Source organism: Magallana gigas, chromosome 4 (genome assembly GCF_963853765.1).
Source record: "Magallana gigas chromosome 4, xbMagGiga1.1, whole genome shotgun sequence".
NCBI lineage: Eukaryota > Metazoa > Mollusca > Bivalvia > Ostreida > Ostreidae > Magallana > Magallana gigas.
The window spans coordinates 1,049,501-1,064,337 of NC_088856.1; the positions used below are offsets into that span (position 1 = coordinate 1,049,501).

At 32.8% G+C, this 14,837-nt stretch overlaps 2 protein-coding genes across 3 annotated transcripts; both read left to right on the forward strand.

Moving 5' to 3' along the window:
* The first annotated feature begins 2,058 nt into the window (after positions 1–2,058).
* Positions 2,059–7,052, forward strand: LOC105319632 (interferon-induced protein 44). Of its 2 annotated transcripts, none has more exons than XM_066080816.1 (7): positions 2,059–2,200; positions 3,047–3,642; positions 3,808–3,869; positions 4,206–4,403; positions 4,670–4,816; positions 5,339–5,510; positions 5,671–7,051. In XM_066080816.1, exons 2-7 carry the CDS (start codon positions 3,114–3,116, stop codon positions 5,976–5,978), a joined length of 1,416 nt encoding a protein of 471 aa, XP_065936888.1. In that variant the 5' UTR covers positions 2,059–2,200; positions 3,047–3,113; the 3' UTR covers positions 5,979–7,051. The 2 variants fall into 2 exon arrangements, with proteins under 2 accessions (XP_065936888.1, XP_065936889.1); XM_066080817.1 differs by having other exon boundaries at positions 2,061–2,119; positions 5,671–7,052.
* Positions 7,053–7,664: 612 nt separating this feature from the next.
* On the forward strand, positions 7,665–13,360 carry LOC117682742 (interferon-induced protein 44-like). The gene is made up of 7 exons (XM_034450998.2): positions 7,665–7,730; positions 9,497–10,031; positions 10,361–10,410; positions 10,771–10,968; positions 11,071–11,217; positions 12,282–12,453; positions 12,875–13,360. Exons 2-7 carry the CDS (start codon positions 9,509–9,511, stop codon positions 13,180–13,182), a joined length of 1,398 nt encoding a protein of 465 aa, XP_034306889.2. The 5' UTR covers positions 7,665–7,730; positions 9,497–9,508; the 3' UTR covers positions 13,183–13,360.
* The last annotated feature ends 1,477 nt before the right edge of the window (positions 13,361–14,837 follow it).

Genomic DNA, 14,837 nt, shown 5'->3' on the forward strand with positions numbered 1-14,837 from the left:
GTCTGGTGAAACACGACAATTTTTTTTATCTCTCAATGAACGGCTGATATATGTGCTGTAATGTTTTTTAATAAAAAAAAAAGTTTGCAAAATTAAATTGTTAACTTTTCGGATTTTTCATTAATGTCATGAAATATTCTTTATTTTGTTTAAGTTCTCTTGATGTCCATGTCAATCAAATTAAACATATCATGATTAATCTTTAAACGAAGCGAAAATAATAATTCGTCTCTCGTTATGGAGAGATTTCTTCGACATTGACGTTGATCATGTGAGGAAAATATTATTGTGACTCTGTTGTACGATCTGCAAAAATGCCGACAAGAGTTGTTACATTTTTGTTTTTAATTTGTCATGTGTATACCCAATCAGAATTAAGTTCCTCGTCTCATTTTCTATACAATGACGCACAGTAATGGGGCACGTTTCTGTCAAAACCATAGCGTTTTATGTTTACGTAAACTTATATGTTTACCCAAATAACAATTAGACATCAGTGTGAATTTTATGAAATCAAAATGTTCAATGGTCATAAGTGCAAACATAATCAATATTTAATGCTAAACAATTCTACCATGACATATACAATGAATCCACAAAAAAAAATTTGAAATGAAAATTGCAATTTCAAACACAAGTAAAATGGCATTTTAATTAGTTTAGATGACTATGTGAATGCGTTGCAATTTTTAGAAGATTCTGATTTAAAAGAGGCATCTTATTCAAAATAGACCCATTTCTTACTCAAGATGGCCGTTTTTAACAATGTAGAAGACAATATATTCATGTACACTTTTAGAAATTATTATTATTACTAGATTTTGACCAGTGCGTGCACGGGTTGACATTGCAGATGATATCGGACAGTTATGAAATAGATACATCGACACACCATATTGTTGACATTTACATAACCAAGCTTTAAGACTACAATAATGCTATTAATTTCACTACACTCTGCTTAGTTATAAAAATCTAACTGGGTCTCGGAACAGGCCTTCACCACAGTTAGATGCCCGTAATGTAGCAAAAAAATGCAGAATCGCTCCGGAACGATTTTGGAAAAATTAGTGAGGCTGCATTGAAAAAAAAAACAGTCAAATTTTCATCTAAAAATTTAATTCATTTTAACGAAGAATTCAACACTTTTTCATCAACGTTTTTTACTCGCTACGAATTTACACACCATGTTGACATTCAGAACTCTCGGGATATTTCATATTAAATGCACTGAGTTAGAGTTATCTCCCATATTCTTTTGATGAACAGAATATAAGACAAATTTTCATGCAATGAAAATTTACACTTACTTGTAATATCGTTTCTGAGTTTATCCATGCAAATGTTATATTGTGGAAACATTTACCGTGATTTAGCGTGATTGTAATGCGCATGTGCAAGATTGTAAAATCCAAATAATCCAGATAATTTCCGGATATTTTAAAAGAATTTTCGTTGATTATTAATTGGCGAAGCTCGATTGAGACAAAATAAAAATAAATTGGTAATCTTCAAGTACCAATGATGTTTAAAATATATTAAACAAAAGACAGTACTATTCCGATTTCTCGGTATTAAAGCCCAAAAAATCGAGTCTATTATTTTAATATAGTGGTATATAGATCCATAAGCTCTCTGTAAAACATTTGATAAATATCGGTTCTATATCCATAGATATAACGAATTAGGCAGGCTCTAAAGGCTTAAAACTCTACGCCCACTTTAGCAAGGAATTTGGTGTTAAAAATGACAAATAAGCTGTAACTATCCACTAAATAAGTGACGTCTATATTGCCTTCCAAATTCTGAATTTCTTACATTTTTTCCTGTTCAAATTAGTTTATTTTTTTTTTTTTTAATTGTATAGATGCCGTTGATGCTTTGATTAAGTTAAAGAAACACAAATGCTATGATATATATGAAATAAATATTTCTTTCAAAAAATATTGTTTCTATAATTTCATCAGGGTTACTAGCATATATTACTAGACAAGTACTTGAAATTTAACTAATAATATTTTAAAAACTTAATTTTATTGTGTCTGATATTTGCTACCATACATCAGTTCATAAAATATTGGACAGTGCATAGGAGAAATTAATCCGAAATTAATGATTAGTAGGTTTTGTGTAATACTGTGCAGGATACATATTTTTCTCCGTTTCTTTGTTTGATATCTGTTTGATATTTTTAATTCAGGTAAAGTATTGTTGGATTAATATATCAACATTGAAAAAGCTCTGTTATGTCAATAAGTGTTTTATACATTATCATAAAAATATTAAAGTGCTATTTTTAACTAATACTATATCGTCACGGGTCATTTTTAAACATTGGAATAATATATGCATCAAATACATCCATCTGTTCTTCTCTTAGGTCTTTGTGTTACTTAAACCGATACTCAAGCTAACATGATGCGATCAATAAATATTTAAATATCCACAAAGGGAGCTAATCGTGTTACTTTGAATACGTGTATGTTTTGTCTTCATTTGTTAAAAACACTCCAGCTATTCAAAGAATATTGGTAAAGTTATGAAAAACGAACATTTCTGTGCATATGATTTTCAAATTAAATAAATATAATAATTTAAGATAGAACAGGGTGTTCTAGATGTTGTCTTAGTGTAATATTAATTGGTTGACTGTACGATAACAATGTACACTTGAGTAACTTTATGACCTAGATTCAGAAATGATGTGATAATTAGCAGTCCAACTTGTTTACCTTATTGAGCAATTTAGCTCTAACTAGCTATAACTGTCAATTTCATGACTAAATAACACAAAATTATCATATTCTACACTATTCACATAAATTGAAATAGAGTTAAAAAACAAACATGTTGTATTCTAAATCAATTTACGTTTTCGACCATTTAATAATAATTTAAAATTTGAAATACACGCTCAAATTTCACAAATTTAATATAAATATCTCAAGGCAGATAAAAAAGAGAACGCAAAATTTGATACACATATAAATTTATGAATTAGATATATATATAAATATTTGTATACCTTAATTTTACTTTATTGCAGAAAAATATCGGCTAGTTTAGCACGGTGATGGAAATTTCATAGATTGTACACGTGTACTTTAAATGAAATGGACGGGTTACTTACGTGTAAAATTAAGACACAGTTGTCACATTGGATCGGCAAAGACAGTCAGTTTATACTTCTGTACAAATTAAGTAGAGATGGAGGATCAGCAAAAAAGTTCCACGATGTGTGTGACAACAAGGGACCTACGGTAACCATCTACTACAACACGGATAACAACGTGTACGGGGGGTACCTGTCAGACAGCTGGAGGACATTTAGGTCTAACTATTCGACAGACAATGCCGCCTTTCTTTATAAATTATATACAACTGGTAACTGGAAACCAGTGAAGTTTCCTCACATACAAGGAGAAACTCACCTCGAAAAAATTTCCTCCGGGCCATGGTTTTATTCGTTGCCTTCATTTCAAACATCAATTAAGGTGGATGAAAAATCACTTTCCAACTTTTACAGTCTCAGCACGTCTGATTTTTTTGACGGACAAAGATTTGACATGAAAGGAGAGACGGCCCAGTCTGTGGCAAACGCTCACAACAACGTCACTGATTTAGAGGTCTACCTTGTCAAAGGTCAGAGTTCATTCATTTCATCAATAAATTTATTATCATAAACAGATTATTACAACAATATCACATTGTTGATCGATGAGACCAAAAAAATATTAGGATATTTTTTTTAAAGAAAACAATTAAAACTTTTATGAAAACCATGCTACATTTATGCTTCCCATGTAGAATTTTTGCCAGACGAGGAACTGCAGTCTCCTTGGAGGGACTCAAAAGGGTGGAATTTACAAGTAAGTTACCACACGTCAATTACAAATGTTTCATCAATCAAACTCTGTTTATTTGCTCCTATTGTTGCTCAAGAAGTTAAGAGATAAACTTTTCTTCCATTAAAAAATTGTTCATTTTTAAAATACATGTCTTAAGCTCACATACTTCAATATTTTTATAGGAAATAATTGTATTTAAAACATCAGGTTAGTGGGGCAAATTTATTGACATCGCCTGAATCCCCAGTTATTTTTTCCGTTACACACCTTTTAAAGCAGCGTAATAATTTTTTTTTTATATCAAACGATCTGTTAATTCATTTTGATTGAAACTATAATTTTTGAACATATATACAGGTTGTTCAAGAATTAAAGGATTCTATTGCCAGTTATGAGCCTCTTGAAGAGATGAAGATCCCGGAAGTCAACATTTTACTGATAGGACAGGTCGGCGCCGGGAAATCTAGCTTTCTCAACACCATCAACTCAATCTTTAAGGGCGAAATTTCCTTTCGCGCATGCACCGGGGGCGCCGAAAACAGCCTGACTCAAAAAGTAATCTCTCTCTCTCTCTCTCTCTCTCTCTCTCTCTCTCTCTTAATTAGAATATGAAGCAAGGAAGTATATCATGCATGTTTATTATTATTATTTAATTATTATGTATGGATGTTGTGCGAGAAAGTTTTGTCCTCTCTCTCTCTCTCTCTCTCTCTCTCTCTCTCTCTCTCTCTCTCTCTCTGTCTCCTTTTCATCAGTACAATATTCCATTATATGGATATCAAAAACTATAGAATTTTTCAATTTTGATGTTCCCTTAATAGTTCCACAAACTGCTGGTCCGTGACCTATCAACCAAGAAATACCTTCGGTTCCGGATCTGCGACACTAGTGGAGTAAAAGAAGGGGCGACTATTATAAACGAGGACATTGGTTTTATCTTGGACGGACACCTTCCAAATCAATACAAGGTAAGTGAGAGTCTTGTTGTTGTAAAATCTAAACAGAAACTAAAACATTTAGGAATTAAAACTAAAAACATAATAGTGAGTACGAGAACTTAATACTTTGGCTTTCTACGAGACAAAATATATCATATTCAAAATGAGAACGAAATCTGTTATATACAAAAAGTAATCTAAATTATTACACAGTAGGCGAAAAGAAAAACTGGGTTCTCTACATAAAACATCCGAAAAGCATCATTTAATTATGACAAGGTATCTGTTACTGAAAAACTGGAAATCTCATCACACTGTAAAGAAGAAGTTAGCTTTCTCATGGCAATCTCACGTGTCATGATATTTTATTTTAAATGAAGACCATATGGATATGTGAAAGCACGTCTTTTATAATTTTTAGTATTGGGTCCTATGCTTTTAAGTATACGAGAAAATTAACTAATTGTGTTTATAAAACTTATCTCATTCATCATGCAAAAGTATCATTTCTAAATACATATAAAGTGATCTTTAAAACTGGAACCTTTGTAGTTTGAACTCGATTCGGGAGCGTCAACAAAAACTCCTGGCTTTGTCAAGGAACCAACTGTGAAGGAAAAAATACACGTGGTCGTTTTCATCATTGACGGAAGTAACGTGAGCTTTCTGTCAAAAGACGTCGTAAAAAAGCTTAAAGAAATCAAAAGTCTTGTTATTGAAAGAGGTATGAATTGACTCGAAATTTATAACTAAGTTATATAAAAAGAATACAGTTTATAATAATTAAAGATGAACATATATATACCATATTAATTTGCATAAATGAGATCTAATTATGTGTTCTATTTCATCTAATGCTCAAAAACTGTAAACTTCTTTTTTAGGGATACCCCATTTAGTTTTCCTTACAAAAATCGACGAAATTTGTGAACTGGTCAGTGATGACGTCAGCAAAGTATACAAAAGTAAAACTGTAAGGGATGCTGTCAACAGGGCCGCGGACCTCTTCGCTATCCCTAGATCCAATGTACTTCCAGTAAAAAATTATGAGAAGGAACATGAACTTCAGACCAGTATCAACATACTGGCCCTTTTGGCCTTGCGAAAGTCACTGATGTTTGCAGACGACTTTCTGGAGAATCAGTGTGAGCTGAAACAAGAAAATATGGAGGCTTTAAATAAACAAGACTGATCCCCTCGTAATTTTTCTGATTTTCTGAGAAAACGATTAAACCACATTTTTGTGACTTTTTCGGATTTGTATTTTGTGTAATTGAAAGATGGTGCAATTAATAAAGGTGAATTAATGCCATAATAAACGAGTTAATATAATAATTTGTATGGGGAGGGATTAAGCCCAAACATTGTTTATAATTTAAATACTAGTAAACGTTACATGTCTATTTATTCGGTTAAAATATTTTAGGCAGGAAAACCTGAAAAACCTACCAGTATAAATAAATCAGCTCTACTATGAGTTAAATATGTAAATGATATAAGCTTCAAACTGTGCTGTGAGCGAGATAACTGATAAAGACTGTTTTACCTAAATATAGAATGGACAGATTAAGATTTCTTTAACCATTTCCTCAATTGTGTAAAAAAAAAAATGGACATTATTAGGTAAACCTGTTGACAAAGATGGTATTGATCCTTACAACAAAACTAATGTTGTGTGGAGTTTACTTAATGAATAGTTACTTTAAGACAAATTAAGGTAAGATTTGAAGCTGTGTCCCATAAACTTTAATTAATTTATTTACCTATTGAGACACGTGAGTCTTTTGTCTATTCGAGACAGCATTTTTATACTGCTACCTTTGGTGTAATATTTCATGAACAACTGAATTTCCAAAACAACGCCGATACTTTATCAAAAGCTGGTGGACGCGCTCTCGGAGGGATGGTTTCCAAAATTCGTCCATATAAAGAAATAGGAATTTCAACTTTTGAAAAATTGTTTTTAAAATTGTGTAGCGCCAGTTTGGATTATTGTAGTGAAGTGTGGGGCCTCCAGAATTATCATTCTATCGAAATGGAACAGAATCGAGCCCTCCGTTTTTACTTAGGCGTTCACAAATTAACACCTTTACCAGCGCTACACCGGGGATTTGGATTGGAACTCTGTTATGATAGACACTGTATTTACGCCGTGCGATTATGGATTCGATTGCTGACAATGGATGACAATCGGCTAACAAAGCGTGTTTTGTTGTGGGACTTTAATCAACCTGGTTTATGTAGATTGACATTACGCATTAAATCACTGTTCGAATCCACGAATCTTTTACATATTTATGATAATTTATCAGTCTGTGATGTTAATGAATTTGAAAACAAACTGTTTCTTACTTATGAAAATGAATCGTTGGGAAAGATAAACCAATTACCAAAATTGCAATTGTATAAAAGCATTAAAACAAATTTTAAAACTGAAAAGTACCTTGAAATGAACATTTCAAAATCTCAAAGATCTATTTTGGCACAATTCAGGTGTGGGATACTCCAAATAAGAACTGAAAACGGGGCGATATAAGGGGGAACCTCTCGATGAAAGAATATGTAATTTTTGTGTATCAAATGAAATAAAAGACGAGAATCATTTTCTGTTTAATTGTGAAATGTATTCTGATTTTAGAAGGGAATTATTCAATAATGTAGGATATAATCCAACACTAGTAATGTCAAATTAAGACTGTATCTTTTCTCTACTGTCAAATGTTCCGAGACAAACCTCTAAATATTTACTTGAATCTTGCTTTAATGTGTATTAATATGGAAGATAACTAAAAGGATTTAAAAGTAACAGAAAAGGGTTAAACTACAAAAAACTGTTATAACTCTACATGTTATCACATAACTCGCAAAATGTATTCCTTTATGATTGAAATGTTATACCGTACTTGAATTTCAGAAAATGAAACGAAAGTAGCAAAATTGCGCGGTTTGTATAGTTTGATTGTTACTTTGAACAATGTAGTTTCTTAGACTTTATATCTCAAGGAGCTCACATCAGTAAACCTGAACTAACAAATGAAAGGTTTAGGCAACCAACAGTTGCATACTAACTTATTTCGATAGTCAAGATTATTCGTGTTCGTTCTACTTTCTATTCCTCTTGCAAGTCTGATATCATAAATGATTAAGGACACTCAGGGTTTGAGTTCTCAAAGTCGGATTGTTATCAAGTTCAATATGATGAGTAACATTTGTTTTAATCACTAAAAGTATTTATGAAATGAATTATTATTGACAAACCATTCTATCTTTATCATTTTTACTATATTATGGAACTAGGCTCAAACAAAGTTTGACTTTTTCAAAACAGAATAAAATTCGGACTAAAATTTTCAGATTTTGTTTTTCCCTTAAATATTTTTGGTAGTACTGTAATATTCACAGTTAAGATTTTATTTGTTAGTCAACATAATTTTGCATATTTTCTGTTGGTTTTATCTCACTCTTTTGTTTAGATATTTGAATGGCACACACTACAAAAATATTGAAAAATGCTTAAAAATGATAAAAGACACCTTAACTCAAAGTGTTGATCATTGACCTCATATAACTTTTATGCCTGCAGAGTAAGGTTAATATACCAAGTTTAATGCTATAAATGTTTTGGTATTATCATCATTTAGTTTTTTGTAAAATTGAGTTAAAAAGTGTAGGAATTTGGAAACTGATAGAGGAAAATGAAAACTTAATGCTTTGTGTCTGTTTAGTGTCACTGCCATTCATCAACTGAATTTCATTTTTAAAAGAATTTAGCAATTTCAATTATTTTCACAATTAAGAAAATCTCAATCATAGTGTTAAATTTTCGGGGATTTTTCTTAAATTTTCAAAAAATATTCAATGGCCATTATCTCAAAAAGTAGATCATTGACCTACTTTTTTGAAAGTGAAAAATAGCACTACCATGAAAGGTCTTTAACACACAATAGATGGTTTTTCATTATCATCAGTGGAATTTTTTTTCATCCTGAGTAAACGTATACCTTAAGATGCATATCTGCATGATTAATCAAAATGACGTCATCAATTTTTAGTATCTTAAATATCAACGTTTTAAGTACATGTCTTGCATCTTAGATATTATTAATAACGTTCATGTAGGCCTAACATATTCCTTACTCTTTTATCTTACTGATAATTATAAGTTAACTTAACTTTAAAATTTTATTTCGCATCAGTGCACGTCGACTGGGTTTTATTGCATGATATGCATGTAAACAAAAATTGCTTTTAAGAGTCATTAGAGGCAGCGTTTAGTGTTAGACTATCGGAAACCCATGACGCCAGGATACAACTTACATACCCATAAGGTTTACGGTTGACTGGTATCGTATCCTAACAAAACTTTTACAGCAGAATGTGAGTTTTTATCTCTAAACTTGAATTTGGACTCAAGTATCCTTTAAATTATACCATTGCTAATATCAGTCACACTGTGGTATTAAATCTGAATTAAGTACTACTAACAAATCATAGTCCCCACCACTTGACAATGAATGAAATGATTCATATTGCGAAAAAATATGTATCTTGTAAAATACATTCTATAATAACTTAGCAATAAAAAGGATTACATACATGTAATATTATTGAATATATACTAGAAAATAATGATGTATTCAACTCATTTTCAAAAATGTTACAAGACTACATTCATTTGGTTAATTCCTTTGTTTGTGCATTTGTTTGAAGGGAATAGAAAACATGGCGGAGCTACTTGCACGTAAAGACAAGAAACAAATATCACAGTGGATTGGCAGGGACAGTCAGTTTGAGCTCCTATACAAAATAAGCCGTGACGGGATGTCTTATCAGAGGTTCCATGAGTTATGTGACAACAAAGGACCCACTGTGACAATCTTTTACAACACAGACAACAACGTGTACGGAGGGTACCTGTCAGACAACTGGGGGAGTACTCGGAGCTGGTGTACAGACCAGAAAGCGTTCTTGTTCAAATTACATTCTGCTGGTAACTGGAAACCAGTGATGTTTCCTTATACAAGTGGAGAAACTCATTATAAAGCAGGCAATCACGGGCCATGGTTTCATTCGTTGGCTTCATGCTCAAATAATGTTTTGAAAAAAACAGTGGGCGGTTTCTATCAACTTTTTTCTGAATATGATTTCTTTGACGGCCAAAGCTTTGATATGAAAGGAGAGACCGCCCAGTCCGTGGCAAACGGTCACAATAACGTCACCGATCTGGAGGTCTACCTGGTCAAAGGTAATCGTTATTACTAGATAGTCAAAGGTCAGTTTATATTCATGTAAGTAAATTCATGGACGTCATCATCATGAAAACGTTAGAAAAAGTGTATCAGGTTTGTAAATGAAGATAATTTGTCAATTCACATGCATTAATTCGTATTGCAATGACTTCAATAGTTGAGGTAGCATGTAAATATACGTCTCATTTGCTAAAGTAGTTGTTGGGTTCTGTTATCAGTATCTCAGAGCAAAAATATATGTGTAAATTTACTGCAGAAATGAAATGTGTGTACAATATACACGAGAGCTTGTAATAAATTGCCACTGTTGTTGATGGATTGCCAGATGATGAACTTGAATCTCCATGGAGGGACTCACAAGACTGGAGTTCACAGGTATGTCATTGAAAAAACACACCTAACATTCACTAGTAACACTTCATTAACTTTTACTCGAACATTTCAAATAAAACTTACAACAACCACTCATTTCCAGTTAATAAGATCATTGTCTGCGTTATTTCGCCGTTTAAACTTCAGATTAATTGTTGCAGTACTGTTCTGTAATTAATTATCTTAAACTACATATTTTCACAACATATAACAAGATATAGTACTATTATATTGCAATCTCGATGGCGCTTTGCATATCAAAAATAAAGAAATATCAGTAGGTTATAATCTGATTATTTTAATTATCCGAAGAAATACAACTGACATATATTTTGTTTCTTGTGTACATGTACAATTTTTCAGACTTTTCAAGAATTAAAAGAATTTGTTGCAAATTACGATCCCCTCGAGGAGATGAAGATTCCTGAGGTCAACATCCTACTGATAGGACAGGTCGGAGCCGGAAAGTCTAGCTTCCTCAACACCATCAACTCAATCTTCAGGGGCGGTATATCCTCCCGCGCATGCACAGGAAGTGCCGAGAATAGCCTCACTAAACGTGTGAGTCGAAGATTCTGATACAATTAAAATAAACTTTATGTCAAAGATTCAATGCTTAAAGATATTTTGAATGTTCAAATCTTCAAATCAACTCTTTATCAGTTTGAAAAATTCCGTGTTCGTGACCCTTCGACCAAGAAATACCTCTGTTTTCGGATTTGTGACACAAGGGGGGTTGAGGAGGGACTGTCCATCAAAAGTGAAGACCTGGGCTTTATTCTGGACGGAAATCTCCCAAATCATTACACGGTATTGTTGTGTAATTTCTCAGCTGATAAATAATCAATGTGTCTTTATATGGATAGTTTTTTTTATAAAGATGATACATGTAATAGCAAAAGGTTGATAAAGAAAGCCCAAATGGTACAGTCAAGCCACAATCATTCACAACTTTGACATCAGCTACATGTAGCTTGACAGTGAAAAATGGGCATTGAAAATTTTTCAAATAAAACGAATCACTTTTTGCACAGATACGGAGGTTTGACAGATTCTATTATTACTTATTAGGTTAGTTACTGACTCACTACGGAAATATATTGGGTTGATCAATCTCATAGATGGCGAGGCGAAGCCGAGCCTTCTATGAGATTGATCAACTCAATATATTTCGGTAGTGAGTCAGTAACTAACCTAATAAGTGTTTTGTTTTCTCGAGGACTATCAAGCGACATATATATTCACAAATAGCGATGTTCTACGCAAAGCCATGTACAAGATGCCTTACATCCCGTCCAATTTAACTCATTTTAAACCTTCAAAATTTTCAATCTCACCTTTCAAATACTCTTTCAAAATCTTTGCTTCACCCATGTTTACTTACAATGTTTTGTTGCTATTCAAGTTTAAATGTTTTCTCCCTTTCCTCTGCAGAGATTTGAGCAAATTTCGACGCTGCCATTTTGTTCTGCTCCAGACAAAACAATGTGACGTCAATATTCTAAGGGCAACTACTCTAATTTTAAAGAATTTCAAAGGTCAACTACTCCAAATACTTTAAGAACTTACGGCATGCAGTTTATGTATAAAATACTATGAAATGTCGAAATGAGTAAGCGAAGCGTCGACCAATGACGGCCATATTGCCTAATATTATTTCTCACAGAACAAATATAGAGATATATGAGGCAATCACGTGCTATGTTTAAACCAATGAAAATGTCACATTTCAGTTCAAGGGAAAACAAAAGATGATTGTAATCTTTCATATCTCTAATGCTGCTGTACATGATAAACAACAAAACATAATGTACCTTTTAAGTAAAATACAGTTCCACAATACAAGTAACAGAGGTGAATCAATCTGCTTTCAGTTTAACCCTGTAGAGAAAGCATCAACAAAAACTCCAGGCTTTGTCAAAGAGCCCACGGTAAAGGACAGGATACACGTGGTAGTGTTTGTACTTGATGGAAGTACCCTGGATGTTCTTTCTGAGGGGGTCGTCTCAAAACTCAAGGATATCAAAAGTCTGGTAGTGGATAGGGGTAAGTTACTTCTCTCTGTGGGGTTCGTTACAAAACTCATGGAGATTAAAAGTTTCGTGGTAGATAGGGGTAAGTAACTTCTGTCTGGGTTGTGGGGGGGGGGCATAACAGAACTCAAGGATATCAAAAGTCTCGTGGTAGATATAGAAAATAACTTTTCTCTGAGAGCCTTAACGAAAAGATATTGTTAAAAGACTTAAAACGAAATACAAAAATCAATTTTTGTGTTAAATGTCTCTTGGTGGACAGGTATGGTTTTGTAAGTGTGATTTACTTCAGTCTCCTGGTGATTTGAGGTGAGTAACGTCTGTCAAAAATTAAGAAGGGGTTAGTCAATACCAAAAATGTTTGTGACACAGGAGAAACTTCAAAGATTGAAGTTTGTACAAGTGTAAACTTCTGCCTTCTTTTTTGTTTCTAGGTGTATCCCAGTTGGCTTTTCTAACAAAGATGGACAAGATTTGTGAAACAGTAAACAAAGACGTCAGCAAAATGTTCACGAGCAGTGTCGTAGAAGATACCGTCAATAAAGCTGCTGATATTATCGCTATCCCAAGATCACATGTACTTCCGGTCAAAAATTATGAGAAGGAATCTCAACTGAAGACGGATATAAACATCCTTGCCCTGACAGCTCTACGACAGGCGCTCATGTTTGCAGACGACTTTCTGGAAAACCAGTATGAACTGGAACAAGAAAACTCGCAGACGTTAAACACGCGGGACTGAGGATGGTTCTGGTGCTACCTGGTTTAGTGGAATCGCCTATAACTAAATGAATTTTCTTAAGAGTAATTCCCGCCTGTTCTCATTTTGGAGATCAAACATTATAGTATTTATCTGAGCATTTTATTTCAGAGAATTTTTGCTTTATTGTGATTAAAAATAAAAGGAGACTTTAAAAACCTATTAGTGTTATCCACATCTTAATGACCAATATGGCAATCAGGCAACTTTGATTGTTTTAAAATGAAGGCTTTATGACTTTTAACACGGTGACCTAAATTAACTAAAGTAACTATTGTAGAATGCGACATTTTGGAACGAAGCGATAACCTAATATAGACGGGTCCTCACTGTCACACCTGTACAAGGATACATCATTACAATCAATTAATATTATTCAAACATCATGTTATACATTGTAAAGTTTAAATATCGGTTGACAGCAATGAAATTGTGAATAAAAGATTTAACTGTAATTCATTTCGGATTTAGAAACATTGCTTTTATGCTATAGCTGTTCAATGAAAGTAAACAGTGTTAACCAAGGTTAAAACACTGCAGTGATGTCATTCCTTTGTTCCTGCAGTCAAAAATTTTCCTGTGACATTCCGATGTAAGCAAGCTTCTTTAAATCAGAACGTTACCAATAGTTACAGTACTTATATCCTTCAAAATCGGACTGTCTCAGGTAAATCAAAAATGAAATTCAATGGCAGTGTTTTAAGAACGATATACGATATGCCTCAAACAGTTCTGTATGAAAAAATATTGGACAGTACTCGGCCCTAAAGAACCATTACGTAAAACATGGTTATATACTATTACTGGAAACACTAAATACAAGAATATTGTACCTGTTCTGATTAACTTGGAAATAATGATAATTACAACAGTGGAATAGATGATTTATATCCTATGTCTCCAGACTTAAAATGCAAAATGATCCCATGACTGATACATATTTCTAAAAATTTTATTTTCAATTTTTTTTACGTGAGTAGATTAAATAAGCAAAATAATGAAAAGATGCTATAGTAAACGTAATCTCTTAATCTATTTCTTTGGAAAAAGGGGTAACATAACAGTCATCTTACTAAAAAAAGCTCATTTCCAACATTTCCTCCAAGATTTTCTGCCAACTGTTAGACATTTTAACATATACATCTACATGGAGTATCCAATATTTTTAGTAGAGAGCAGTAAGTAACTAGATTGTTCACAAAACGGAACCTTTCAGATGAACATGTCCATAGCTGCTTATCCAGAAATTAAAGCTCATCTAAGTAGTTTCTACTGACACATGCAATATCCAAAAAAATGTTTATCGTCGCTTTTAAACTGGTATATTGCTCTTTTTCAGGGAAATAAATAATATATCGAACAGCCATATAAATCATGGTATTTAATGCGCTTTCGCAGCTAAAAATAGAGTGCCAGAACTTCGGCGGGAAAATTCTTGAGATCAAATAAATATTATTTAACAATTTTATTTTTCAAAGGCACATGTCAAATTAGTTATGTAGGTTTGAACGTTCACTTGAACGAACAATAATAAATCTATTCAAAAACATGTGATGACATTTACATTTGTACTTGGGCTTATTTACACCGTGATTCAGATTTGAAGTGTGTTATAGAAAATTTAACATCCAGTATCT

What these genes read in the sequence shown, in the direction of transcription:
- LOC117682742 (XM_034450998.2), top strand. Translation starts at nt 9,509, where the DNA reads ATGGCGGAGCTACTTGCACGTAAAGACAAGAAACAAATATCACAGTGG. An exon ending in AGAATAGCCTCACTAAACGT is followed by an intron (nt 10,969 to 11,070) that starts GTGAGTCGAAGA and finishes ACTCTTTATCAG; the next exon opens with TTTGAAAAATTCCGTGTTCG. An exon ending in AAGTCTGGTAGTGGATAGGG is followed by an intron (nt 12,454 to 12,874) that starts GTAAGTTACTTC and finishes TTTTGTTTCTAG; the next exon opens with GTGTATCCCAGTTGGCTTTT.
- LOC105319632 (XM_066080816.1), top strand. Translation starts at nt 3,114, where the DNA reads ATGGACGGGTTACTTACGTGTAAAATTAAGACACAGTTGTCACATTGG. An exon ending in AGAGGTCTACCTTGTCAAAG is followed by an intron (nt 3,643 to 3,807) that starts GTCAGAGTTCAT and finishes CTTCCCATGTAG; the next exon opens with AATTTTTGCCAGACGAGGAA. An exon ending in CAAAAGGGTGGAATTTACAA is followed by an intron (nt 3,870 to 4,205) that starts GTAAGTTACCAC and finishes ACATATATACAG; the next exon opens with GTTGTTCAAGAATTAAAGGA.